At 31.4% G+C, this 12,813-nt stretch overlaps 1 protein-coding gene across 1 annotated transcript in view; it reads left to right on the top strand.

The window, feature by feature from the left end:
• The window catches only part of Fbxl7 (F-box and leucine-rich repeat protein 7), a 33,106-nt gene extending 30,816 nt beyond the window's left edge, over positions 1 to 2,290 (top strand). Inside the window, exon 3 of the mRNA XM_088224131.1 lies at positions 1,222 to 2,290. Coding sequence (XP_088080257.1) covers positions 1,222 to 1,757 — 536 coding nt within the window. The 3' untranslated portion in view covers positions 1,758 to 2,290. The remainder of the gene's footprint in view (positions 1 to 1,221) is intronic.
• Positions 2,291 to 12,813: the final 10,523 nt, after the last annotated feature.

Here is a 12,813-nt window from a genome sequence, read left to right as displayed (position 1 = left end):
GCAAACATTGAAATATTCCCACTGTTCAAGGGTTCAATACTCTAGCTTGAACTAGCAACCTTAATGATTTCTAGTCATTATAATGACGAAATTACATTCTAACTGAAATCCAAATGTAGCAATCGATATTTGAGCTCTTAGCTGCGTAAAAAAATCATAAAAACTTCATAAAAAATCAACCCTATGTCATGCTTCATTTACTATAGCATCACTATTTTTACGATAAAGAATTTGGAAATAAATGCAACGACGAGCTTACTATAAACGTTTTGCTTTTTTATTTATCAATTGTACATTATTTAAACTAATAATTACCAACTTCAAATATTTTTTTCTATGTTCTTGTACTTAAGCATAGTTTTTAATTATAGTATTTTTATTTTAAATATATAGTACTATATACAGAGTGACTGGAAATGAACCCGCCATAACAAATTCGCACAAAGAGGAGGTCATTTGCTAATTATTGGATCTTACTTTCACTACCTAAAGTTTTATAGTTTGGAAGATATGTCAATTTTTATACTTTATTGAGATTTTTCCAAAATTTAACCTTCAAGCATTCAGAACATGATGTTTTTCCATTATTTTAGGATTTTTTTATTTTATTTGTTGGTAGCCATAGACATTTTTGATTAAAATACGTCGGAACTTCCCTCAAACTAGGGTTAAAAAATAAAATATTAAGCTTTAAAAAAAAAAGACACTTTACGATCAAATTTAACCTGAAATAAACAAAAACTACGGTGTTTCAATAATTGATTCTACTCTCAGTTAGTTCTCTAGCTCGTCACCTTTTTTTTAAATGGAAATTCCGACGTATTTTAATCACAAAACGTTAATGACTTCCAAAAAATGAAAAAAATAAAGTTCTGAATGCTTGAAGGTCAAATTTTGGAAAAAATCTTAGTAACATATAAAAATTGACATATCTCCCAAACTTTAAAACTTTAGCTAGTGAAAATAAGATCCAATAATTAGCAAATGACCTCCTCTATATGCGAATTTGCTATGGCTGGTTCAGTTCCAGTCATCCTGTAAAATGAACAATTTTTATTGAGTTTTCATCGTAAGTTTTTATCTGAAATGCACTCAACGCGATGAAAAATTTTTTTTTTGTATTCAAATGAATGAATGAATAAATAAATAAAAATAATTTCTGTAAAACTTTTCTATTTTGCTTCTTCGCGAGAGTTGCTAATGTATTTTTTTTCTTTTCAGATGACGGTCTTAAATTTGTACCATCTTTCTGTTCCGGTCTTCGAGAGCTTTCGGTGTCAGATTGTTCACACATCACCGACTTCGGACTTTACGAACTTTCAAAGCTGGGAGCCACTCTTCGCTACCTGTCTGTCGCCAAATGCGACCAAATAAGCGACGCAGGCCTCAAAGTGATAGCCAGGAGGTGTTACAAGTTGAGATACCTGAATGCGAGAGGCTGCGAAGCCGTTAGCGATGATGCCATAACAGTTTTAGCAAGGTTTTGTCCCAGATTAAGGGCTTTAGACATAGGAAAATGTGACGTTAGCGACGCTGGGCTCAGAGCTTTGGCTGAAAGCTGTCCTAACCTGAAAAAACTGAGCTTGAGAAATTGTGATTTGGTGACGGACAGAGGGGTGCAATGTGTAGCTTATTACTGCAGAGGCTTGCAACAGTTGAATATTCAGGATTGCCAAATATCCTTGGAAGGATATAGAGCAGTGAAGAAGTATTGTAAACGGTGTGTCATCGAACATACGAATCCAGGATTTTATTAAATAAATTACTTAACTATTAACTAAAAAATAGTTTTGGTTATATTTATAATCTTGTGAAAAAACATTTTTAAATACATATGTACTTTTACTAATTATACAAAAATATCGTGCTAAGCTAACCTTACTTATGGTGCTATGTATCTCTTTGAAAAAATAAGTTTATCCACTAGAAAATGTCGAACGTACATATTTTAATGTGAATACTCTGCATGGAATATAAACACTATTATATCTTTGATTGGCGGACTTAACAGTACAGCTGCATTTTGCTCATTTCACGATTTATATGGGGAAATGTTCCTTTGTTTGCCTTCATCATTGCCATTACTAGTACACTTATACTAATACAAAAACTAAAATAAACAACTTGTGCCTATGAAATTTTGATATTTAATTGAATAAGAATGCGCATATTTGTCATATTTTAAGTGGCACAAACAGTATAAAATGGTCTCAGGAATATGAGTAGACTCCTTTCTATCATTTATTGAGTGGTTATATAGGTTAGTTCTTTTAAAAAAAAAAATTAAAAATTTTATAAATATAATTCCTCTGTACGTGTGATGTCACCGTACTCCTCCTAAACTGCTTAACCGATTTACGTGTGGTTTTCAGAGAAATATAGATCTTTGCGCTGTGCATCTTAGATATTAAAATCTTCAATTGAATATGTTAAAAAGAAGCTAGGAGCATAAATGTTTTATTCATCGATCTACCAGGGTTGTATTCGAGGAGAATGCATTTGCAAAAAAATAGAAAGATGTTGTTTTTTTTGTGTATAAAAAAGTTTGTTTTTAAATGTTTACAAACAGTATTTGTTTTTTGTGGATCTCAAGCAGATTTTTTCCTTAAATTCCTTATAATTTCTACCCATTTATTTCTTTTTAGTGGATTTTTAGTAAAAGTAAAATAACATTAAATTCAATACATTTTTAAAAATCGTATTCCTACAAAAGTACATCCCTTTGTTGGTGAGACGACCGGAGTTTGACGTTTGCAAAAAGAATGCCACATTTGAAAAAATATTTATGTTATGTTTTGGAATTCAACCATAAACAAGTACCTACTTAAATTAAATATTTTTTTAATATTGTCAATTTTTAGTTTTGTAATGTAATCATTAACAAGTACCTTGGTATCTACTTATCAATGCAAAGTCTTTTCCAATGCTAATAACAGGCAAGCCAACGTTCGGGCAGGACAACGTCTGTCGGGTCCGCTAGTTATTAACAAACAATATAATACAAAAAGTAAATATTATACTTCCAGGAGTAATTAAAGAAACTCACTTGGGAACGTACACAAGAAAAACCATTTTTTTGACCATACATAATATCATACATATATTAATACATCCGAAATAGAAAGAAAACATTATTGTATAAGAAACATAAAACACCATCTAGAAAAATTACATTAATCACTATCAAAAAGATTTCAGAAATATTTTTTAATTGCGACACTTCTGGATTTTTAATTCAATTTTTCGTGTTTTAGCTCATCGGGCAGTGTAATATATTCGGAATGGTCAATATTTTCCAAGGACCTACTGCCGAACTTTGTTTAGCGGAACTTAGACGCATGAAGATTCTCCGAGTAAACTCATTTCATTATCACTAGTAGTATAAGTAGACTCATTTCTGTTCCATTTTTAATGGTTCAAGTACTCTATAATATACATATTATGACAAATATTTCTGTTACTTGTACAAATTACTCGAATGTGAATTGATCTTTGAATAATAACTCATTTTGCTAAATATGAGTCTCATAGCTAAATAATTAGGTTCATTTAAAAATCCTCTTTTTTTGCTTTTCTGAAAAGTTTCATTTTTGCAGTTATACTTTATTGTCTGCCCATCAAAGATATTACCCACAAACATTTCGATGCGATGTTTTATAATCCAATTTTGTGTCAGGAAAAAAATAAAATTAATTTTTCATATTTATTAACAAATCTATTTACTAATTCACTTTGTTAACAGCTTTTAAGATTTCTAAAAATAATAATACGAGTAGCAGCAAATTTACATGTTATTTATGGTTTTAAAAAAGGCACTGCATTTGTACGCCGCATACGCATTTAATATTAATACGCATATTTTTGGTTCTTTTATGCCATCTTCATTTAACGATTTTCAATACAAACAATACTTTCAACTCATAATAATACATTAAAAGTAACAGTACGGTATTTCAGAAAATGTATTGTATAAAATAACATCAACACATCCTCCAACATTTTTTTTTCTCAATCTGTCTACGTTACAATTTTAGCAAGGCACGTTTTATTTTGTGAACAAAGGAAAATCGTTTGTTGTTTGTATCCTTTCAAATGAAATATTTGAATGATTTTTTTGTCAAGTTTGTAATTTGCATAACATTAAAGAACAAAATTGATTTGCGAATTCTTGCAATATTTTTTTTGCTATGTATGAATGAATAAATTCCAGTTTTCAAAGAGCAAGTATTTGCATACAATCACGAAGAAATAATGATATAATGGCATGTGTTATTTACCTTTAATGTCAACTTACCTTGCCAGTGCTGTAAGAAAATAGATTTGTTAATTTGACTCGAAAATAAACGCACGAAGGACATTTATAACAAATTGAACAACTTGCAAACTAACGAAATATGATTTGAATTTATTGCACGAGATAAGGGAAACATATTTGTGAAGAGGAATATGGGAAGTATAGGTATATACAAGTCTTATGCCCTATCATTGGTTGGTTTAAATGGCCAATGGAACATTTTTTATTCAAATGATAAATCTGACAAATACGCGACAAACACATGTCAAAAATCGGAAAATCTGCGTGCGCGCAAGATATGAATACGCAAATACAGAATGAGGAAGTTCAGTTGCTTCTTTTTATTTGTTTATAAAATATTTAACCAAGCTAAAAATTTTTAGTGTCATATTATCAGCGCTCTGAATTTAAAAAGTTTTGTAATTTTGAAATAACTCCGCCCGTGACGTCGCGAGTTGTCGTAGATAAGTTGTGTTGACATTTAAAAGTAGAACCCCATAGCTGTCAAAATATGCCAAACGTTGAAAAAAATGGGTACCCAAAAACCGAAAATTTATCACAACCCAAAACGACGCTATAATTAATTAATTATGGCCAGTCGGCATTGTTCACGATGTTTCAAAGTAGTTGATTTTTATTGACACAGTTTTATTGATTTTTTCATGCATTGTCGAAAAACTTTATCGGACAATTAAATACTTTAATTTTTATCGCGTGTAAGGAAACATTTTTTGCATCTTATTTCCCGTAGAACTGAACTTTCTCACTTTGTATTTAAAACTCATTTCAGAATTTACTATCCAAATGCTGCTAAAAAAAAGAAAAAAATATAAAAAATATTTAATTGTAACTGTACATTTTTTATACTACATATGTACAAAAATAGCACTAAAAATACATTCTTCTGTAAAATTAACTAAATTCATGAATTATACTAAGTATTATACTAACATGTTATTTAATCCTTAATAACGAACAATAACAAATAACTTATACATAAAAAGTCAAATTAATGGAAGTATGAATTGTAAATAAATAGATTTAATGCTTATTTTTAATAATTTAATACAACAAATTGTATTTTAAAAATGTTATCTTCATTTGTTTCAGGCTGTTAGAAATAAATACTAATTTTATTATTTATTAAATTTTGTTTTTGTTATTTCTGAATAAAACTTTTATAACTTAATTTATATCCTGATTGTAAATATGTTAAAATGTGTTTAATTAATATTGTGATTTGCCATTTTTGATTATTGTGAGAGTGGGAGTCTTCTTATGTGTTCATACATACAAAATAAAATAAAATATTTAAATATAAACTTGGCGTTATTACATTTTATAACCTATCCCGAATACGTAATATTAGTGAATAAACAAAAAACATTTATTATATTCACTGCAAAAAACGCAAGTCTACACATACATGTATTAAAAATATTTTTAAACTCGAGAGGATAGGCAGTGGTTGAGAATTTGATGGGTAATCTGAATGAATATGAATGGGATGAATGGGTATTCTAACGTTATTTTTCCGTCACTTTCCCGCAAATGCCTCCCCGACACTGAGCGAAAAAGACAACTGCACGTCGGACTGATTATGCCTTACTTAAATCGACTATTTGTTTTTAAATAAAGACTACCAGAATTAATTTTTCTATGTCGGTACTTTTCGGGTTTTTAAAAAATAGATATCAAATTTGTATACCGCACGTCTGAAGACGGCAGATAAAACCTGAAATGTTAAAGGGTTTTTGGATGGTCCTAGCTACCATTAGAAATAATTTATAAAAAAAAAAACTTGGAGATACGCCAAGGACCACGAGATAAAAAATAAATATAAACAAATGTAGTAAAGGCATGGCTAGATACTTATTACTTAACTCTTAATAAATCTAAAACTAACTTCATTCCATTTCAAATCAGTTCTTGAAACTATTCACAAAATGCTTATCTTAACATCAAACTGCATAGTAATAATTGTCTTTAAAGTGCTCATTGTAATTGCCCAATATTGGATAGAACAGACCATGTCAAATACATGGGAGTTATTATTAATATAAATTTAAAGTGGACACAGCAGATTAAAAATATAACTAACAAACTTGAAGGACTAACGTATTTATTCAAAACAATTCGAAATATAATTAACGTACAGGAACCTTTAAATATTTATTTTGCATTGAGTCAATCAATTTTGGAGTACGGTATAATCGGTTGGGGTGGTACGAAAGACACAGTTTTAAATAGTGTATTTGTTATACAAAAATCCATATAATAAAAAAAATACTCCCGAAAGAGTCCCGATACAGACATCTACTGAAGAAATATTCCACAAATCACAACTTATGACACCACCAAAACAATTATACCCTAAAACAATACTCACTTACAGATTAAAAAATTACTCTTACTCAAATGAAAGATATAACCCCTACAATATATCACAAACAAATAATATAATCACTAGATCTCCAACACAAAGACAACGCAAACAAATACAAACTAATACCACTTTCGGACAAAGGGATTTTGAGTAATATTCAATTCAAAACTAAAATCTACTTCCACTGTCTATTAAAACAATTAGTAACGAGAAAATGCTTAAAAAGGCTATAAAAAAATGGATAGTGGAGCTAGGTAGAAGTAAAATTGATTGTCTCATTCGCTCAAATCAATATTGAATGTGTCGTCAGCACGGGTAACCCCAGTGAGGTCACATTATTTTTATTATTAATTATAAGATACAATTAATTATGTAAGAGAAAAATATGGCTAAATAAATATATATAAATAAATAAATAAATAAATAGAGATACGACAAGACACGCCAAAGACACAAAAGACATGAAAATCGAAGAATACTTTTTTATGAGGAAAAGTGTTCTGCGTTTCCACTTAAGTGGCTATATCCTATATACAGTTAGATTTTTTTTAAAATCGATTTTATTTATTATTATTTTCGTAGTGTACACATATTTAAGTACACACAGAGAAAATTTTAAGTCTATTCGGGGATAATTTTCAAAGCTACCGCATATTTGTAAAGACGTGTCAGAGCGTTTGAAGGTAGGAAGCTGGAGCGGCAACGCTTACCTAGAACGCTGTCCCTTTTAATTACCTGCCTATTTAGAGCACACGAGAGGGAAGAATGATCCGCAGAAAACACCAACTCGAGTTATTAGAAGCTGCAGAAGGGGTAGAGGGTGTATTATATGGCCCTGGAATAGACGACTCGATATAAGTTATATAAAAAATACTCGATTTAAAGTACTTTTGAAACTTTATATGGGTTTTTCTCACAACTGTGTTTTTGAAATTGGCGTCCAAGATTTCTCGGAAACGGCTAAACCGATCAGTCTCAAATTTGAACTCAAGCTTTTAAAAAAATTTTTGGTAACTAATCGAAGGTTTTTTTCCACGGATGAATAAATCTTTTTTCATAAACAATTTAAGGCCAAAACGTATAATAGGTATAAAATTATTTTTTTTGGCTTAGCTTAATAGTCTATTAACAAAACTCTGAGCTTCCTAATTGTCACTAAGCCATACTTCAAATTTTATGTCTTTTCGGGAACCAATAACTAAAATATTAAAAAGTAAACTTGCGTGCATTAAAAAAATAAATTAGTCCTCAAAGCAAAACAACATAATTTATTTTATTCGCTTTATAAAAGATAAATAAGTACGTTGTAAAATCATATATCTTATTCCATAAGGTTGGTCAATGGTTTCTCATTCGGCATTACGGATTGACATCTAGCGCCGTAAAGTAAAACTAACAATGTCAGGTGATTTAGTTCACTGCTCTGCACTGTACGAAAACATATCAAGATGGATGATTATGAGCCTTGGCAATTTATATGTAGATGGCGTGCAAAGCATTATTATTAAATTTAACAGTAAGTTTAAAAGGACAACATATTCACAATACATAGGTAAGGTATATATTTTCATTAAGACAATAAGACAAGACATTAAGACATAATACATTTCTTTGTGTGAAATAGAGTCAGAATCCTGGACAAGTGTTTTCGACTCGATGATTTCTGTCAGGTAAAAATCCTGAAAAGAATAAAATAGGTACCTATCCAATTCATCGGTACTGCCCAGTTTTTCGATACCCTTTAATTTGATTGTATGATATCTGATCGTTCTGTGGAGTTATTTGACTAAGTACATTTTTTGTGATTCATATGATAGTCATATACACCATAGTGCAACATAATCGTAATATGGAGAGTTTTATTGTCTACTGATAGGAAAAGTTTCGTTATGGCGCAATGGCGCATAATGCAGCCAATCCTTGCCTTGCCTCTCTGGGATGGTTTTGATTAGGTGCCTCCCTTCTTTGATTCTGCTGAGAACCTCGTCATTAGTGATGTGGTCTCTCCAGGAAATTTCTATTATTCTCCTGTAGCATAACATCTCAAAGGTCTATAGTTTTTTATCTTTTTCGGTAAGGCACCATGTCACACATCATTAGGTAAATCAATATTCTCCATACTTATGTCTTGACAAGTTGCTTGCGGAGCTTTATGCCTATGTTGTTTGACTCGAAAATCTTTAATTTTTTGTTGAACGCCAGTCTTGCTTGATGTATGCAGCAGTCGACTTCTCTTATTTTTCGGATTCCAAGGAACACAAACTCTTTTGCGTTTTTCAGTGTTGCTCCTAACATTACTACATTTATTTGCCGACCATTACGGGCCACAGTCATCACATTATTTTGCTCCTGTTTATTTTCATGTTATATTTGTAATTTAGTACATTCTCCATAGCTGTCAGAACTTCTGCGAGTTATCATTTCCTAAATAAATAAAAATTTAGTATCATCACTTAAAGTGCCGACAATTGTATGCATTACACTAGTTTGCGCAATCGCCTAACATGCTTAAGGTCCCGGGATTGATTCTTGGGAAAGTCGATTTAAAATATTTATTCGAAAGGTGGTGAAAACACTCAGAATTTCATTGTACCTGAAGCAATAGTCGAAAACACCTGACAAGGGAACTGGTTCTATTCCACACAGAACTGTATTTTTTATTTTGCCTGGACATGAAAAGATTAGAAAAAATCTAAAAGGGAGAAATAATTAGTTACTTAGCCCTTTTCTTGAGTCCAATGGTGTTTGGACTTCTACGATTCCTGTCCCGCTACCCTTTGCCACCTTGGAACTGCAACCCTTCTGATGTTGCCGGACCATCCGGTCTGAGGTTTCTTTACGCGTCTGCGACCTGTTCTCGGCTTCTTGTCCATCACTTTGTTCGCCCGTCTACGTAACAAGTAGTTACACCACATTGACTATATTTGGGCGTTGTGTAAAATTAAATAAATAAAAGTTATAAATAAACATGTGTTCCACGTTGGATTTATTTGCTACCTACTGGGCCCTGGTTAAGACGTTGCGATGCTTATTGTGGGTAGGTACCACATTTTTGTCTCCGGCCCAACATAGTACTTTATTCAAATGCATATAACAAAAAAACGAATAAGAACCGAACTGTCATCGTGCATGTGCTTTTGATATTCTAGTTGCGATTGCAAATAAGTTATTTTTGAGATCAATAACTCACTTAATCTACTGTGTCATGTAATGATATAATAATAATAATCATCAAAGAACCGCGTCAAGTGCCCCCCCTTTCTGACCACAGGATCTGATCTGATTCTGACTGCCGCGAGAGAAGTTCCAACCAATAAGGTGTCAGAACCCCAGCACAAGTTAGGAAATTGCATTCATTGAATCAGAATTTCGTGGCAAGTAAAGATAACGAATCCCGCGAATCAGACCGATTTCGAGTGTTCATCTGCCAACAAGCAAGTAGCGCGATCAACTAGGATTAGTTATTTTACAAGGTCAAAACCTTACACTACTGTTAGAGCAATTAGAAGGAACATTCTCATTGTTGTAAATATTGGCATTGTACCTGCATAATAAACAAGACAAAAAATGAACAAATATACACATAAAAATACTGTATATTATATCGTAGTTCCTATTTGCTCGAAACAATCACAATTCGTAGGGACGTAGTACATTTTTCTGTATTGATAAAACTCAACAATTCTATTTGAATATACATGTTCATAATATTAAAATTGAAGACAAAAGAAACAAAACAAAACACAACACATTTTCAATATGTATCTTTTTTGGGTAATCCTTCGTAAATTGGATTCGTTCCCCGTTACCCACAAGGAAAACATGTTAAGACTGTGATTTAAAAAAAAAAAACAATGTTTTATTTCAATCATATATTATGTAAACTTAAACTCAGTATTTCACTAAAGTAAACGTTTTGAAATGAAGGTATCAGAGCTAAAGCCATACGATAAAAACTAGAATGTTTATAAAAAAATCATTTTCGTTACTAACAATTGAGTTACATACAAAATATTATTCGTAAAGGATATTGCCATATTAACTTAGCAAAGTATAACCACTTTCTTTTCCTTTTTCCAAGGGTTTCTAGCACAATCGTGTTACGACGCGACATAACACGATTGGATTAGAATTTATGAGTTCCGAATTTGTAGAGAAGTAGAAATTCAAAAATACGCAGAATATTTAATGTAGATTTCCAAATAATTTAACTTTACACAGATGCGTACAACTGCAGCTTTAAATCAGTATTCAATAATAGAAAAAATCTTTAATAATCTTCCGGAAATCTTAAAATAGCAAATATGAAAATCTAAATTAAAAAAACAAACGAAACCCACCCTATCCTGAACTCCATGCATAGAAATATTGTGTACCTTTTAAAATATAATACATAATTTTAAAGAATAAGTTTAAGATACTAAAAATGAAATAAAATATAATACATATATAAATAAAAATGAATGTAAAACGAACTCCCTGTCTAAATACGAGTTTTCACTCTATTAGAGAGGTAGAAACGTAATGAATTATTATGTATGTTCAAAACATTTGTAATTCTATACTTAATAAATAAAAATATAAAAAAAACTATGTTTAAGGTGATCGTGGCGTAATGGTCAGCGTGTTTGCCTACTATGCAAGAGGTCTCGGGTTCGATTCCCGACATAGTTGAAATGAAATATTGATTTAAAGGGTGTTTTCACACAGGAATATTTCATAGTCCCTGGACTGGTGCCTGAACCATAAGACTGATCCGAAATAGTGATCCGAAACTATTTAAGAAGTGCGAGGCCATGTCAGTTATTGCTGAAAAGTCTTCTTTTGGTACCAATTTCCAGAAATCTGCAAAGTCTTCTGAAGAATGTTGTAGTTTCGAAGATAATTTTTCGGCAAAAAGGTTTTTTAGGGCAAAATAATTTTGTAGTTCAATGAGTTCTAACTAAATATTGGCAGTAAAGCTAATTATTTTAGTCAAACTAATTATGAACGGATTTATTAAAATTAGTATATTTTGTTTCTTACTCTCTAAGTGGGCCATTCAAAATTAGCAGGCGGGCATCAATGTGACCCACGGGCCTGGGGTTGAGCTGCCTCGCTTTAAGCTCTTCTGTAACTCTACTTAATATTATTATGGCAGAAATAATACAATTCCACTTAGTAAAGATGGATTCGCCAATAAAACACAATATCGGTGGAAATTATACATAAACATGCCATTGATTCAGCCAACTTAATTAAATACTTAATAAAGTTTATTGCGTAAACAACTCATTGGCCGAAACTTAGTAATATCAAATGTTCTGCCAATAAATATATATCTATTGTATGTTCATTATTCTACCGATGAAGTGCAAAATGTGAGTTAATACATGGTTATATAATAATTTTAATGAAAATCAATATATACATATTATAACTGAGACGAAGAACATTCTAGAGAAGAGAATATAGAAATCTAGGCATCTACAGGGCGTACACACTGTGTAACATTCACTATTCTGTCTATATTTGAACATATATATTTCTTAAATTCTTCCATCTGTTGATGTAAAATCAAGTTATTTTCTCATTATCGTTCCCTTTCCGCACCTTATGGTGCATAGGGCACTGCATTAATACACTAAGTGCAGCGTATCTTGATTATTTTTGTTACATGAAGGCAAGATGGGCAGTCTTACGCTTCAGGTACCAGTCCAGGGACTATGAAATATTCTAGTGTGAAAACACCCCTTTAAATAAATATTTCACATCAACCATGTCGGGAATCGAACCCGAAACCTCTTGCATGGCAGGCTAACGCGCCGACCATTATACACCACGAGGCCGACAAGCTAAGTAAAATATGCCAGAATAGACGTGTGTTGCGGTCCATTCTCTCTGCCTAACCCTACGGAGAAATGGCGTGATGGTAGTAGTAGTAGTAACATCATAAAATAAAGTAATATAATAGCAGAAAAATCCTGTTTTTGAAATATAAACCTTGTATTTAATAAGCAAGGAAAAAAATAATGCAACTCTCATATAGAAATTTAAAAAAAACTAGGAACATCAAACTCAAAATATTGTTTAAAAATTGCATCTGGTCCAAGAATTAAAAAAAAAAAAAAACGTATTAAGGCATTGCCTAGTA

This window comes from Micrasema longulum, unplaced genomic scaffold, assembly GCF_059751315.1.
Source record: "Micrasema longulum isolate JH-2025_06_02 unplaced genomic scaffold, ASM5975131v1 h1tg000265l, whole genome shotgun sequence".
NCBI classification, from domain to species: Eukaryota; Metazoa; Arthropoda; class Insecta; order Trichoptera; family Brachycentridae; genus Micrasema; species Micrasema longulum.
This window is presented reverse-complemented; position numbering and strand designations above follow the sequence as displayed.